We start from the raw sequence: 17,039 nt of genomic DNA, 5'->3' as shown, positions 1-17,039 counted from the left end.
TAATGGGCTGGGGGGAGGCGTGGAGGTGGCAGCAGGGGTGTGTGTGAGAAAGGCAGGGATGGGGGCCAGGGGGTGAGGGAGAGCTTCAGGTAGGAGAGGCCACTAGTGCTGGGCTTAACGCCCCTCTGCCACCTTAAAGCATCTTGTGTACAGGGAGGGAAGGGGCTTGCCCACCCCAGTCCTGAGTCCCAGTCAAGGGCTTCCCAGAGACAGCATTTCTGGGGCCTAGGCACAGGCATGGGGAGCAGAACAGAAAGGGCTGGCACTGCTCAGAGCCACAAAGCAGCAGCTGGAAGAGCTGCAGCTGGGCTCATATGCTGCTGCTGGGATGAAGCTGCTGCCAGGAGGGAGCTAGTGGGGGCGGACAGGGGCTGTGGGTCAGGAGTGAGTGGCACTGGCAGAGCTGTGGGCTAAGAGTGAGGGGCAAGGGCAGGGGCAGGGTACCAGCATATCAGCGTTGCTCAGCACCCCACCTCCTGCCCTATTTACTGCTGTTCAGTAACTCCTATAAAAACTGTGAAACAGCATTTTGAGTCAACCTGAGAACAATACTAAAATAGCTATTGCCAAGGGCATGTCTCTGGAAGTGGGGAACCTTAAGTTTCCCAGCATTCAAAGTCACACCCCAGGGACCCTGGAAGCACATGTCTGCAAGCAGGGAAAGCCGTGAAGGCAATCCTGAAGTTAGAGTCCTGATCCTGTGTGGGAAATCCTGGGGCACACGAGACTGAGACCTCCAAGTCCACAGACCTTCTGCCTGAGGTGCCTGGAGAGGGCGGGAACCTCCAGGCTGCCTGTGCTCTCCTGCCATAAAGAAAATAGACACCCATCACAATAAAGCAGCACAAATTACTGCTACCTTTTGTAGCAAACACATTGCAGTATGATAGAATATAGATGTCTATTTGCCTTTGTTTTGGGCCACCATAAAATGTTTGTGCCAGCACAAAGGCAAACAACGTGATGTCTGCATTACTGTTCTGGACTGAATGGACACCTAGCGGAAGCCTGTGACCAGTTTTGCACAGCAGTGGGCAGCCTTCTCCGCACATACATATCTTAAGCCAAGACAAATGGCTCTCTAAATTCTCTCTAAAAAGCTTACCCAGGATTGAGGTAAGACTGACTGGCCTATAGTTTCCCGGGTCCTCCTTCCTCTCTTTTTTGAAGATGGGAACCACATTGGCCCTCTTCCAGTCCTCTGGCACCACACCAGAGCACCACGAGTGCTGGTAAAGCCGTGCCAGGGGTCCCGCAATGACCTCAGCTAATTCCCTCAGCACCCTGGGGTGGAGATCGTCCGGACCAGCTGATTTAAATACATCCTGTCCTTCCAGACGTTCCCTGACTAGATCCTCACTGACCCTTGGCCTGGGTGCGCCTCCCCTGGGGCCTGAGGGGGGCCCGGTGGGGGGCTGATCTGTCCCTGCTCAGGAAATGGAGGCAAAGATGTCATTAAATAGGTTAGCTTTGTCATCTGGTGTGATGACCAAATTTCCTAGCGTGTCTTGGAGGGGACCTACGTTACCCGGAACCTTCTTTTTGCCCCCTATGTATTTAAAAAAGGACTTCTTGTTGTCCTTGATCCGGGAAGCTAGTCCCAGTCCCATCTCCACCTTGGCCTTCCTGACCGCCCCCCTGTATCCCCATGCAACCGCAGTATAGTCCTCCCTGGTGATGGCCCCTCCTTTCCATTGGGTGTGCACCTCCCTTTTAGCTAGGAGACTTTCCCGGATGCTTTTAGTGAGCCATGGGGGCTTGTGTGCCCTCCTGCTCCCTTTGATCCGTGTTGGGATTACCTCCCTTTGGGCTTGGAGGATCGTCTCCTTAAGGAGCGACCACTCTCCTTGGACACCTGGCTCCCCTCCCCTCCAGGACCTCGGTGCCTCCCTGACTATTCTCCTTAGCTCATTGAAGTCCGCCCTCCTGAAATCTAGGGCGGCTGCCTTGCTTCAGGCTTTGCCACCTTGCGCTGGATGGTGAGTTCCAGCAGGCGATGATCGCTGTCGCCCAGGTGGTCGAGCACCCGCAGCCCCCTCACCAGGTCGTCGCTCATGGCCAGCACCAGGTCCAACAAGTCGTCCCCCCTGGTGGGACTGTGCACCTCCTGGATTACATGGAGGTCCTGCACTCTGCCTAGGAACCTATGTGAGTGGTCAGACCTGGCTGATTGCTCTTCCCAGCAGATGTCTGGAAAGTTCAGGTCCCCCATAATGGCCACGTCCTTTGACCTAAATACCTCCATGAGCTGACTTAAGAATTCCTGGTCAAGCTCTTCCCCTTGGTTGGGTGGTCTGTAGTAGACCCCCACCATTAAATATCTTGATTGCCTTGTATTCTAACCCAGAGCACTTCAGTGTGCCCCTTATATATCTTAAGCCAAGTCAAATGGTTTTCTCTTTTGATTGACTGGAACTTAAAACATTCAGTTTAGGACTTGTGTCAGGGGGAGTAATTCCAGAATAACCATTCCCAGTTAACTCTACATGTCAAAACACTTATTCTGAAGTAAGAATATCCACAGAAGAAATAATCAGGAACTTGAATTTACACTCTACCTTATTCTATATTAATTTCCATTCATTCCATTTTCTATCACCAAGCTCAGTAACCAAATATCTCAGCAGCTTTGGCTGAAGAGTCTTTGTTTTGCAACATTTATCCCACCAGATTGACTAACAGTAGGGCCCTGGGATAATTACATTATTGTTTGTCAGTTAAACTTCTTTAGGTTTCATGGCCTGCTGAAGATAGAGAAGGACTGTGAAAGTATCTGAAACTCTCAGACATCCCAAAACACTATCTCCACAGTCCAAAGCATGAAGCTCATTATGCAGGACTGATCAACACTCACCACTTTTGCCTGAGCTATTTACACAGTACTCTGAAGATCTTGAAGAGGACAAATCTCATGGTGCCTTGAACAGCTATATTGGCATGCAACTGTTTTTGTTTTTTTTTTAACAGTGCACAGTATTATGATTCTAGATCTCATTCATTTAATAAGGTCTAAAATGCAATGAAAAATCTTCATCATCACCTGACTCCACATGATTTTACATTTAGGGGAAAAGAGAGAGGAATTATCAGGGATAACCCTGGACTTCCGGCTTTGCTGGCTAATTTTCTAAGGAATTTCTGTTTCGGCATATGTCCACACTTTCATAAATGTATTGAAACCATAGTTGTTCCCCTTGTATAGCTTGAACTATGCACTGTCTTCCTGCTATCTAATCCAATAGACAAAGGTGATAATCAGTGCTCTATGTTCTCCAGGCAAATTCATTTCTGCATTCCCCTTGTGCTTCTGGATCAAGTTTCAGTGAAGAAGATGCCTTCCTCGTTGTGCCAAATCTCCAGGGTCTCTACATTACACCCTGTTTTACTTAAATTCTGCATTATTCTTTGTATGTGCAACGTGGAATCAGGTAGGTATCTGCTCCACATTAATGTGTGTTCTGCTGCTGCTGAAAAGTTTATTTAGATTTTTATCGACACAGGGTCTACACGTGCAATTACGCCAGTTTAAATTTAATGCACAGTAAGTGAGAATAGACTGGCATCTACGCACGCAGGCATTAAAGCACATTAACACTGTGTGTCGACTGAGTTGGGACTAAAGTTAGTCCCAAGTCAGTCCAGAGACACACAGTTACTGCTCAGTAAGGCATCTACACATGCATTACTGTGCAGTTACTAATCGGGTGTAAATTTGAACCTATATGATGCAGAGATGAATTTTACGGTCAATTTGGCATCGTTCACCATAATTTACTGCACAGCAAGGGTGTGCACGTGTAGACACGTGCCTGTACTGCACACTTACACATGCGTGACATGAGTTTTCCTTTCAAGAATTTGGGGTGCAGTTCCCCATGAACCCCTATACCAATATTTTTGAAACTTGGTAGGCTTCATGCTCTATGCAGAGGCTACCACCCTTGGAAGTTTAATCTAAATAAGACAAAAAACAATAAAGTTATAGATATATCATTGATTCCCCATTATATCCTATAGCCAGATCTTTGAGGCGGCTCTGAAGCTTCGGTGCTTCTTTGGCCAGATCAAAGTGGGAACCCAGTCCGGAGCTCTGGATTGGATCCCTGGTGTCCAAAGCGGCCAAATCCAAAACCAGATCAAATAGCTGCCTACTCGGACAGGCCTAGTATCCACCTCTTTGCTGAGGATCTTGGATTTCTCTTTTTACTTTTGAACTTATTTTGGGGTGTTTCTTGGTACCTTTTACAGCCCTGTTTACAGTTGTTGGTTCTGATCAACCAATCACTGCCATTGTGGGGGAAGAGATCTTATTGCCGTGCCACCTGTCCCCCAGCACAAGCGCTAAGAACATGGAAGTGAGGTGGTTCCGGTCTGAGTTTAGAAATTATGTTCATCTGTACCGTGATGGCAGAGATGATTTTGGACAACAGATGCCAGAATACAAGAGAAGGACAGAGTTTTGGAAAGATGGCCTCACAGTTGGAAACGTTCCTTTGATGATTTTCGACATTAGGCCTTCAGATGAAGGGCAATACACCTGCTTTGCCGATGATGGTATTACTGAGAAAGAAGCTGTAATAGAACTGAAGGTAGCAGGTCAGTGGTTTGTGTCAGTTTATCTGCATGGTTTTCGGGTTTTTTCTCTTTCTTAATATGCCAACTTCATGGAACCTATGTATGAATTATTTTACAATTAGACACTGTATTTGAATTGTATTCACATTTCAGAAACATATTTCATTTTTTGTCAGCATTTTAATAATTTTAAGCAACATCTCAAAAGTAGTTAATTTTTCTTTGCTCTTGATATCTCAGCGCTTAGGACCTTGTAATTTCCAGCCTAAATTTATTCACATCCAACTTAAATACATTTTTTCTTGGATCAACATTGTCTTTTAGCCTAAATAGTGCTTTATCATATGTCATATTTAGTCCCCAATATAGTTACATAAGAGCAAACATATCCCTTTCTGCCTCCATTTTGCTAGACTGAAAAAGCCCAGCTGTTCTCCTAAGATAAACCTTTCTCTTTTGAAATCCCAAACCTCAGTTACAATCCTAATTTCAGCGGGACATGCCATTTGCTTTCTTTCCTTTGCTAGATGTCATGTCTGCAAAGATTCATTCTGTGATTACTCAGAAACAGGATTTTGGGTCTTTTGGTATAGCCATAGTTTGTAGCTCTGCAGAAAATTATCTTTACTGGCAACCAATGATTATTCATGTCTGCCTTCAGTCAATAAAAACACACTGTCATGTAGTACGATTCCAACTAGCTACACTTTGCTTACGGCTAGAATGCAAACTTAATGTGTTAGGCTTATGCCGGGTCCAGAGTCTGCACTTGGTGTTGTGGTGTTTCAGTCCCTGGAGCCTACAGCCTACGGTCTTTTATAATGCCCTCATTACCTACCAAAATCAGATCTCAATGACCATAATTTGTTATTGGCTCAGTGACTGTTTGATGGTGAAATTTCTCAGCTATCACATCCAGGAATATCTAGGCTCTATCGTTGTTAGTAGAATTTCTACCCTGCTCTGCAATGTCTAGGAATTCTTGAGAGCAGGAATACGATTTACACAGTCCTTTACAAAATATAATTTATTTCTATTTTAGCTTTAGGCTCTAATCCTGTCATCTCTGTGGAAGATTACCAGAAGGGAGGGATCCGTGTGACATGTCGATCAGCTGAGTGGTACCCAGAGCCCCAGACACTGTGGAGAAATGCCCAGGGACATCATATACCATCGCTTTCTGAAATAAAATCCCCAAGGGCGAATGGCCTGTTTGAAACAGAAATTTCTATTGTCATAAACAGACATTCAAACCAGAACTTGTCCTGTTGGGTCAGGAACAGCCTCCTCGACCGGGAGAAGGAATCAGCCATTCACATATCAGGTCAGTTTCCATCCAAACCCGACAGTGAACCACCTCCGCTGGAAACCAAGTGACACATGAAGCAAACACACACATGGCTAGCATTTCCACAGGGTCAGAATAGAAATCCATTTACCTGTGTATTTGTAGTTTATCAGAATCCGATTTTATCTCGCTCTAACTTCTGAAATTTTACCTTAAAGAAACTGGCAGATACAGTCATTCAAAATATCAATGCAATGTGGTTTTGTACTCTCAAGTTTGTCTACGTGAATTTTTAGTGGGTATTTCACAGGTATTTTGCTAGCATCTATTTACCAGTATTGAGTTATTCCTGAATCCTTAAAGGAGTTTCAGTGCACTGCAACATTGTTCATTTTTTATCATGTAAAATTCACTAAATTGTGTGTTGTTGCTCCTCTGTTAAGGGTTGTTAAGGGAAAAGAGGATTTGTTTAAAAGGCCTTTTCTGTAGCAGTTGTGATTCTGAAGCTTCTGCCCTTCTCCACATGCTGAGGGCATTTACCGATGTGCTCCAGGAGGCTGTGGGGCGTGTGTGTGAGGCGGGGGGCGGAGGGGACAGGGCTTTAATTAGCACATCTCTGAGCTTTAGTTTAAAGCCCCCTGCTGCCATTTTTCAGCACAGAAACGCTGATACACGTGATGCTGGAGGCTGCTGGAGCACAGTTATTTCCATACTCCAGCAGACTCAATTAACTGAGTCTGCTCCAACACACTGTAATTATAGGATGTTGAAGCAGTCTCTGTACATGTGTATAGGAGCCCTCAGTATAGTAAGTGATCCAGGTCATAAATAGAAAAGTATTTCCTTTGCTGCTGCTACATGTCAGGGTTATTTTGCCTTCCTCAGACCCACTGGGTGTTGCCTACAGCCAAGGCTGCAGATTTTGCCTGGTCTGTGCCAGTGTCCTGCTGGGGCTAAAACCCAGAAGATCCTGGGGTCTTGCCCAGGGTCAGACCACTTGACATATTTGGAGTCAGGAAGGAGTTTTACCTCCTGGTTAATTAGTATGGACTGTGGAGGATGTATCTTCATCTGTAGCAGGGGAGCATGGCCCTCTTCCTTGAGTCTCTCAAGTGTAATATAACAGTTCTCAAACCAAAAGGCAATGAGTGCTGTGGCACCCCCCTCCCCCACTCCTGTTTTATCTGTGGCAGTTTAGGACTTTTTGTCTTGTAGTTGTGTCGGGGTTGACTATATTTTTTTAACAGACTAGACAATGGGTTTGTATAGGACAATGTGGATATAGAAGATCCTACCTCAGGCCGGGGGCTGCACTAGAGACCCTCTCGAGGTCCCTTCCAGCCCTGCCTTTCTGTGGGTACCTATGCACGTGCCCAGTACCTGCTCCTCCGCTTTCTAATTAGAGTCAATTAACTGAGTCTGCTGAAATGTTCTACTTCAAATGCTCCAGCAGCCTCCGTGTCATGTGTATTCAGCATCGCTGAATATCAAAATGGTGGTGAGGGCACTTTAATTAAAGCTCACCAAACAAGCTTTAAAGCGCCACCACCACAGTTTTGAAGCCCAGGACACTGAGTACTTAAGAACTTGTGAGACACTCGAATTAAACACCTCCTTCTACCCCTAGCCACCCACTCTCGAGCTCATGTACAGATGACCTATGATTGTACAATATACACAACAGCTGTACCACCTTGCCCCTGGCATACATGTGGCTATGGTTTAAAATTCTTATAATAGTACTAGCAGATTGCCTCTCAAAAATGCTGGTGGGGTGGGCGGGGACAGAGCTCTGCATCCTTACCTCCCCCAACTTTGGGTCCGACCCTGATCCATCTTCCTAACCCCCTGCTTCGAGTCCAACCTCGCCCCCACACCTGCTTCGGGTTTGACCATGCCTGCCCCCATTGCTCTCCCCGCAGCTCTGGGTCTAAACCAGCCCCCCTGGTTCACATCTGACACCACCCTTCCCTCGCCCACCCTGCTTCAGGTTCAAACCGTGACCCCTAGTATGGGTCTGACCCTGGCCCCCCACCACTTCCCCCTTTGGGTCTGACCCTGCTTCCCCATGCTCCGGGTCTGACTCCGCATGCTCCCGCCCCCCTATTTGGGTTTGACCCCGTTCCCCCCTGCCCTCCCCACCTGCTTCAAGTCCGACCCTGCCTCCCCACCTTCCCCGCTGCTTCAGGTCTGCCCCTGCCCCCATGGTTCGAGTTTGACCCTGCCTGGCTTCAGCCCCGCCCTGCATTCCCACCGGTTCTTGTCCTCACCCACTCCCCACTCCCTTCTCCTCCACCCACCTGTTCAGATCTGACTAAGCTTCCCCCCTTCCCCCTCTTCAGGTCGGCCCCTGCCCCCCTTAAACCCCTGGTTTGGATCTGATACTGCCTACCCCACTTTGCATAGTGCCATGCTCCCCCCCTCCACCCTTGTTCAGGTCTGACACCACTCCCTGCTCCCTCCCCCCCGACTAGGGGTCCTACTCCGCCCCCCCAGTTCAGGTCCGACCCCGTCCCTCCTCCTTCCCAGTTCGGGTCCAACACCATCCCCCCTGCTTCGGGTCCATCCACACCCCATCTCCTCTGTTCCAGGTCTGACTACACTTCCCACCTCTCCCCATAACTTTATATCCAACCCCGACCCCCTCCACTCCCTTCCGGTCTGACCCTGCTCCACCCCTCCACCCCACTTCGGGTCTGACACCGCTCCCCCGAGTTCAGGTCTGACCCCAGCGGTCCACTGCCCCCCCCCCTTCCCCGCTTTGGGTCTGAACCTGCTTCCCCACATGAAGGTGTGACTCACTCCCCTGGTAGGGCTCTAACCCTACCCCACCAAGCCCCCTGTCAGGTCCGATCCCGCTTCCCTCTCCACTTTGGGTCTGACCCCTCTTCCCCCCCACTCTCCCCACTTCTGCTCTCACTCTGCTCCTTCCCTGCCAGTTTCTGTCTGACCTCGACCCACGTGCCCTCTGGTTCTGCCCGAACCCACTCCCCACTCCCTCTCCCCCGCTGAGGGTCCTGCCCCACCCCACCTCCCCCACACCATTCGCATCTGATCCAGCTCACCCCTGACACTCAGGTCTGACCACAGTTAACCCCTTCCAAAACCACCCCCCCTTCACCCTTTAATGTCCGACCCTGGCTTTTCTGAATGGAGGACCCCTTAGCATATAGATCTGTAAGTGTGATTTTTTTTGGCCTTTATGCACTGTTTCGATATATAATAGTGCTTGCCCTAGACCTTTCTTCTTAGCATGCTCAGTACCCCATACTATGGCTGTGAAGATACTGGAGCATTATATAATTCCACATAGATCCCAAAGCTTTACACAAACCCACCCCCAAAAAAACAAACAAAAAACCCCCAAACCCTATAGCTAGCAGTTGTTTGATGATGGAGAACATGGAGGAGGATTTAAAGTATTTCTGGATTTTGTTTCTAGCAGGTTCACATAAAGGTTGATCCTCTTCCATTACAGACAGAACAAGAATCCAAACACTTGGTAATTGCCAAAAATTTCAGTTACATGGCTACATAATTTCCACTTAGCCATGTAAAGGTGAGATAGCATGTTTCCTATTTACTCTTGATAAAGCACAATCAAAAGTCAGTTTGTTGGTTATTAAAGCATATTTCTGATTTTTGCATCATGCTAGGAGTTACTGCTGTCATTCATATCTCATGCAACTCCTGAATGCAAGTATTAAAGGATGGCCTTGGAATAAATACATTTGATTTTTTTCACCACTAACAAACTAAAGCAAGCCCTGGGCATCTTGTTTTTCAGCTGTCTTTTTTCCAAGTGTGAATCTCTGGATGGTGGTGCTGAGCATGATCCTGGTGGTTGTGTTAAGTTTCATAATCCTGAATGTATATCTCTTCAGAATAAAAGGTAAATACAGGGTTGGGGGATATATAGTGTAGTTAGTGAATAATTTTATGCTAATAAATCAAAGAGTGTATGAATAAGATTTTACTGCAGCCAACCAAAGGGTAGGCACTGTGCCACACACCAAACTTCGAGCACAGCAAAGTGCAATTGCCAGGGGGTGTTGCTTGCCTGGGGGTGGGGGGAATCAGGGGCTAAAAAGAGCCCCTGGTCCTAAGGGGTGTGGGGGTGCATACAGTCCACCAAAACCCTATGCATCCTCAAGCACACCGCTAGCCCACCTGATTCCACCAAACCCTCCCCGACCCCTCCAAACCCCTTCCCATGGACACTGATTGCCTCCGCAGTCCCTGTGATCCCCTGCACAGACTCCACTTGCCCTCTTGATCTCCTATATCCCCCACTGTGTACACTGTCTTCCCCCTCTTATACCTTCCATGCATCCTGCTTCCCTCCCCAATCTCCAAGACACCTGCCTACACAACCTGCCTACTCCCCACAGCTCTCCTGTGTACACTGCCTTCCCTGCCAATCCCCCAAACCCCACCACTACCCCTCCCATCTGAATTTACTTTAGATCAGGTGGCCATTTTTAACTCTAACTGTCACCTAACTGCCCCAAATGTCCATACATACCATTAAGGAAAAGTCAAGGTGTTATTCTGATAAAACTCCAATAATTCTATGTCCTTGAAATAGGAATATGCCTTTTGACACACATCTCTATACATATGGTTAGTCAAACACTACAGAATATTTAATGTCATGCCCCCAGTAATCTATGTAAGTAAACAGCTGCTCACCACCACTGCAGTAGTTGGGAGCCACCTCTCCACTGCTTCCTTTTGGCTATAAAAGCAAATGAGTTTTTCTAGATCTTGAGCAAACTCAAGAATATCAAGTCTTTAGACTCTAGCACGTACAGGTGTTTACCTGACCTAGTAGCAATCCAAAGGTGTCCGTTGTTTAGAGACAAATGGGTACTAGATCCTATCCTGAAACCACCAGAGGGATTTATGTATAATCAAACATCTCCCTACACAGCTAGATGGAAAAGTACAATATCATCCCCTGACACAACTCCTACTTGGACCTTGCCCCTTCCACCCTGGAGCTCTTGAACAGAGGCTTCCTCCACCTTCAGCTGTTATACCAGTCATGCTACCGTACAGGACACTTCAGCAGCCTTCAACCCATTTTTCTTTTACAGCATCAAAGCTCTTACAAACTTCTAAATTTCCACAGGTAAAAGGCAGTGAACGTGCAAACAAATTTCATGCACCTGGTCCCATATATTTAGATTCTTAAAAAATGGATAAAAGCTAGTTAGGACAGTCAAAGTAAGTACAAAAGAGTTTCCCACTTCTCTCGCCCATGCACACCAATGAGGATAGGCAGAAAAGAGCCAGTTCTCAGCAGCTGGACCCTGGATACTACTGGCGGTATGCAGATAAGCACCACAGAGAGGTTGTCGCACAGAACACAAAGTGCCAGGCTTAAACTTATGAAGTTGTAGTGAAGCACTTAATCAATGTATCTTTTTTTTTAATCCAGGAAACCTGCAACAAGAACTTGGTAAGTTTTTCTCTGTATCCAACACAGCTTTTCCCCTTGTATTAAATGTAGCTACAGCTAGCTGTTTTTTCTCTCCATGGTGGAAAGAACAGAAAACCGGCAGCAACGCTAAGATGCCCTTGGTCATGAATGCTTTGCTCAGCGCTCTCAGGCACTCCTTCCTGGCCTCTGTCATCGTTATTAGCCCAGAGCGCTGCCGCTGTTGCAGCAGTTCATGGAGTGAAATTGAAACATCAATGTAATCGGAGATGCAACTATTAATTATTTTGAACAAGGGCATAAGATGGCATCACAGTGGCGTTGGGAATCATTGAAGGGACTTCAATTTGTGCCTCATGTATACAAGGTACCCTAAGCCACAGAGAAAACAGGCAGCTTTATTCTGTATCTACCAGAAACTTCTCAGTCAGCTCAGAGAGAACAAATAACAATAATCCTGCCTAGTTGGCAGTAACGGAGTATCTCTGGAGCCAGGCCCTCTCCGAGGAAAAGCGTACAGCAGTTGCAAGTCAGTGGTGTCTTTGGATACTGAGGCGCTCTGGTCACAGCAATTTAGAGAGTGGCCAAGCAGCACCAACAGATTTGACATCACTTTGATGGATGTGGTCTGTATGGTTATAGTGACAGGAAATGACAATGTCTCAGTTAGTCCTTCTATATGTTGCCCCATTTGTGTCCAGCGTCACTCTGGTCTTTCCTGGCTTTTGTTTGGCTCAGATGCTCGTCATCCAAGAACCCTTTTACAGGTGCATTTGTTCAGACAAATACCACTATTTCTCTTTGTTTCAGGGTGGAAAAGAGCTGTGATCTGTCCAGGTAATAGTTTGTGGTAAAAGTTCATATTGAATCACTGGTCTCTTCTTGTTATTTCAATTCCCTTTCTTTCCTTTCCAGTCAAATCCATAGGTTCACTAATAGTTTGTGGTAATAAGAGCTTTTTACTAAGGTCAAAGAACTCAAAATCTCCTGTGACCGGATTTTTCTTGAAGGAACCTAAAAGTCCCCAACACACAGCACTTTTTGTTTCCCCTTGTAAGTGTAAATGGCAGGTTGTATTCATGCAAGTGCCAATTCATCTTTTACAGAGATAAAAATACCATATTTCCCCTGGCAGCCTGGACATGTAACTATATGCCCAATTCATCTTTTACAGAGATAAAAATACCGTTTCCCCTGGCAGCCTGGACATGTAACTATACCCGTGTTGCCTGAGCATGTGCAGCAGGCTGTGTATTGACCAGGGAGGTGCAATGCTACATATGTGTGTCCCTTCTGGATGTGTATTGGTGTTTAAACCTTGAGAATGAGAGATGGCCAGGAATATGTGACTAGCAGGCATCAAACTGCACAAAATGGGGGCAGCACTCTTTTATTTTAGCTCCTACATTTGCCTGCTTAGGACACTTGTTCAGGAAACCAGAGATCTGGGTGCTAGGTGCTCTTTACCCCAAAAGGATTCCAACCTCTTTTTTTCCTCTTTCTGATTTCCAAGTACAGCGCTTTAATCATCATAGCACCATTCATGCATTTACCAAGGTTGCCTTGGTCACTGCTTCTGAAACCAGCCCCTGAACAGTCAGGAGAGATAGAGATGTGGTCCAGGAGAGAAAGAGCAAATTAGCTGTGTCTGGCTCGGTGAGGTGGCTGCAGCTGCCCAGGAAGGGATGGGGCCCTGTGTTTTAGCCTGGACCCTTGTCCCTAGTGGGTGTAAAATCTCTCTGCTATGCGGCTCTCCAGAAGATGGGTGCATAATAAGAATATGTTAAATCACTCACACATTGAAAATATCCTGTTTTTGGCTCCTGCAAAGAACTAGCCACCTAGAAGGAGCATCTATCTATCCTGTCTTTGACAGCCTGCCTGGCCCAAGTAGAGATTGGTTGGAAGAGGTAATAGGAACTTGACAAAGAGGCCTCTAGGTCAGCAATAATATGGGTGCAATTTTGATGGGACGCTTTTGTTTAGTCTTAGACTCATTCATGCCTAAGTCACTTGGATAGTTCTGAACATTGGACCCACAGCCCATAGTTTCTTCTCGTTCTTTGTTGCTGATTAAGCACGTTGACCCCCTTTCCTCACAGTGGTGGCCTATCTACATGGACAAACACTTACCACAGCAGGCAACTCTGAAGAGGGAAGTCAAAATCCCCTGCTATGTGACAGTTCCCCCGGAAGGTTTATATCTTATTACCTGGAAGTAGAAGGAAATGCTCATGTACTTCCTGCCACAATTACTCCATAGGCCTGCCCATCCTGCATTTAACTCAAGGTGGGATTTTCCATTATATGAAAGGCAGCAGGAGCAGGTCTTCATCAATAGCCTGCTGTGCTTCTAAAGAGGGTTTGTAGGGAAAGTATTCTTTAGTATCAACAACTATGTCAGCAACAGTGATCAAAGAAAAAGACTGATAAGTGTGTGGTCCTCTGATAGAGAAGCCATCACAGTGTCTGTGTCTTGGTTATTAATTATGGCATGCTGAAGTTTCAGATCTATTTTTTCCCAATGTGACATTGCAGGCAATAATGCCTTGTTTATACATCTCTTCTAACGAATTCTCATGTCTGATTCTGTGGTTGCTTTCAGGGCTGGGACAAACTGCATCGCCTCTGGAAAAAGGTACAATGTTCAGATTATGACAATTGCCAAGTCTCCCCACCACTGGGAACATATTAATTTAGATCCTTTAATAGATTAATACTGTACTTACAGTGATGCGCCCCAGGCCTCTCTATACATGGAAAAAACCAGGCAGGTCCCTCAAAGGCCTGAAGGGATCAGGATTGGGCCCTTCAAGCCCCGTCAAGCTGCCAGAGCACCTGCCTAGGGTGGGGAATGTATTTCTGCCCTAATTGTGATGTGTGCCCGTGTCAAGTTGCTGCTGTTCCTACCTCCCTTATTGCCTCTGTTATGGGCAAGGCAGGACAAAGTCATGATCTGTGGAAAAGGGGCAAAGTGAACTTTCTGTCTCTGAAAGAATAGCTCAAAAATACAGAAATAGGGAAAATAAGAATTAAGATTAAATCAAGCAGAGAGCAAGAAAAATATAGATATGTCAAGCAACAAACTGCAATGAGAAAGGAGAAAATAAAATATACACCATGATAAAGTTACTAGGGAGAAAGGCACTTCACTGAGAAAACATGATGGGGAAAGGCTGGAAGGTCTGAATATTGGTGGGCCAGGATCAGAATAAGTTTGGGTGGTGCAACAATGAAAAGGGACTTGAGGCTGACCAAAAAGTCTGAGGATAGAGCAGGAAGCTGCTTGCTGAATAGACCTGGGCAAAGGGGCGTTGGAAGGGACTGGAGTTGGCCGGGGTGGCTGAGTGGAGGAGTTATGTGAGCTCCTGTTTGCACATTCATGCACCAAGTCAACTTTGTATAAACTTCTAGTTTTTGGTTCCTCTGCCCTATATCCATCTCTGCTTCCTTCCCTTTGCTTCCCTGCTGTCTCCTCCTACCCAGTACTGCTCTCTCTTCCTCTTTGTGATCCCTTCCTGTGTGTGTCTGTTCACTCTCTCATAGCTTTCACTCCTTTCCTTCTGCTTTTTCTTCCCCAACATTTCCTTGTCATTACAATGAGTGGTGATGAGGGAGAGGAAGCATCCAGGTTTCTCCTTCACAATCATCCACCCTGTCCATGTGGGGATGTGACTCTCCTTTTATTTCCATTGTTCCCTGCTGGGGACACAGCAGTTCTTGAAACAGCCGCTGACTTGTAGGGACTGCCTGGGGACTGCTCTAGATGATACTTGCTACAGGCCCAGACAGTTGGAGCAGACTTTTCCGTTAAGGGATCTCTTACCATGAGTTGGAAGAGTGGGTAAGCTGCTATAATGTCAGCAGTTTGGGGGGTTGCTTTTCTTTTCCATCCAACCATCATGATATAATATTTCATTTTCCTCATTTATTAGAGAAAGGGCACTTGATACAAAAAAGTTTATCCAACAGCTCTTCCAACTATAGAATCAACCCAATAAAAGATACCACAAACCATCCTTGCCTCCTGGACACATCTTGGACCTTGGCAGCTCCAGCAATACTCCAACTCTCTTTATTAAGACACCAAGTACCCTTCTTGGCTTTTAACACAATTACCTTGTATGTACATAAGTCACTTATGGCATCCTCACTCCCACTTCCCCACACATTCTCTCTCCGTTTTGCCTGAAAAACTTCCTATTTGTGTATATATTTTACTCCCTCCCATCTGCTATGTCTTAGGCTGGTCCTTTTGGGTAAGCTCTGGAAACTTGGGAAATTGAACCTGCACTTGAAGACAGGAACACAACTAATCTTTATGACATGTGGACTGTTCTGGTCCAAGTTTGATATTTCTTTGGCTGTGTCTTGCTGGAGTGGGAATGTCTCTCTGGGAAATAGCCCCAAAATATGAGAGCGGGGAAGGTTTAACCGAGAAGGATTGAAGACAGGCAGTGGACAGTGCAGAGGGAGATGAGCTGTATCCATGCTCTCCCCTTCACACCCTCTGCTGGGCTCTCCTCAGCCCCAGGGTCTCTCCTCCCTGCCTGTGACCGGCAGGTGCAGGAGGGGAACGATGCCGTGTCCCAGCCCTGGCCCAGCCGGTGCGTTTCTGTCCCTGGCCCGTCTCTTCCTGCCGGAGGGAATCGGCCCTGCCCTTTGCTGAGGTCTCCGGGCTCCTTCCTGCTCGGGTCAATCCCGGATTCACCTCCAGCTGCAGCCAAAGCTGCCCCTGCCTCGATCACCCCCTGTCCTCGGGCTGAGCTCTGCTCCTCACGCTCCTGTATCTCCTTTCCCCGCAGAGGAGGTGACTCTGGATCCAGACACGGCTCATCCCGAGCTCGTCCTGTCTGAGGATGGGAAAAGTGTGAGACGGACAGACACGCGGCAGGATGTGCCCAACAATCTTGAGAGATTTGATACTTGGCGCTGTGTGCTGGGCCGTGAGGGATTCACCTCAGGGAGACACTGGTGGGAGGTGGAGGTGGGGGAGGGGGCATGGTGGGCCGTGGGGGTGGCCAGAGAGTCTGTGAGGAGGAAGGGAGGGATCAGCTTTACCCCCAAGGAGGGGATCTGGGCTGTGCGGTGTGATTTGGATCTGGAGCACAGGAAGTGCAGGTACAAGGCTCTCACGGCCCCTGATCACACCCCGCTGTCCCTGCACCGGGAGCCCAGCAGGGTCGGGGTCTGTCTGGACTGCACATTGGGGCGGGTGTGGTTTCTTGATGCTGACACCGGGGCCCCGATCTTCACCTTCCCGCCGGCCTCGTTCATGGGGGGCAGGATCCGGCCCTTGTTCTTGGTGCGGTTTGGTGAAATCAGGCTCAGAGGGTACCAGTGAGAGGGAAAGAAAACATACAAGACAGGACGTGTTAGTTGCCCCTCTGGCCTCAGTCGTGCTCATGTCTGTGACCCTGGAGGACTCCTCTCCCTGCAGACGATCAGCTGGGCCGTGTCCGTGACCCTGGACGCGCAGGTTGGGTTTCTTCATCCTCGACCACGGAGAGCAGGACGTGGCTGAGCTGGACGGTCCGTCTCTGGCCCGTGGGTCATTTCCTGCATGACCGAGGGGCCCTCGGGGGCCTGTGGGGTCCGGCACTGACGGGTGCAGCTGCGGGGGTCGGGTGAGGGGCGGCGAAGAGGAGGCACCAAAACCCGGGGCCGGTTGTGTTGGGAAATGCAGTTGTACCTGGCCCTGGTGTTCATTGCAGCGCTCCTTGCTCAGAGCCT

The 17,039-nt window shown here is 47.6% G+C and overlaps 1 protein-coding gene across 4 annotated transcripts in view; it reads left to right on the top strand.

Annotated features, from left to right (window-relative positions):
* Positions 1-17,022, top strand: part of LOC149852631 (butyrophilin subfamily 1 member A1-like) — a 32,126-nt gene extending 15,104 nt beyond the window's left edge. For 2 of the 4 annotated variants that reach the window (XM_090028307.1, XM_090028305.1), the window contains exons 2-9: positions 3,277-3,428; positions 4,249-4,596; positions 5,618-5,899; positions 9,651-9,755; positions 11,307-11,327; positions 12,117-12,143; positions 13,912-13,944; positions 16,112-17,022. In XM_090028307.1, coding sequence (XP_089884433.1) covers positions 3,332-3,428; positions 4,249-4,596; positions 5,618-5,899; positions 9,651-9,755; positions 11,307-11,327; positions 12,117-12,143; positions 13,912-13,944; positions 16,112-16,650 — 1,452 coding nt within the window. In that variant the 5' untranslated portion in view covers positions 3,277-3,331 and the 3' untranslated portion in view covers positions 16,651-17,022. Of the gene's footprint in view, positions 1-286; positions 3,429-4,248; positions 4,597-5,617; positions 5,900-9,650; positions 9,756-11,306; positions 11,328-12,116; positions 12,144-13,911; positions 13,945-16,111 lie in introns of those variants that run through there. The other 2 variants (XM_090028303.1, XM_090028304.1) reach the window with 2 other exon arrangements.
* The last annotated feature ends 17 nt before the right edge of the window (positions 17,023-17,039 follow it).

Source organism: Crocodylus siamensis, chromosome 15, assembly GCF_052110815.1.
Source record: "Crocodylus siamensis isolate JL-2025a chromosome 15, ASM5211081v1, whole genome shotgun sequence".
Taxonomy (NCBI): Eukaryota; Metazoa; Chordata; order Crocodylia; family Crocodylidae; genus Crocodylus; species Crocodylus siamensis.
The sequence above is the reverse complement of the archived record's forward strand: the minus strand, read 5'-3'. Positions and strand labels throughout refer to the sequence as shown.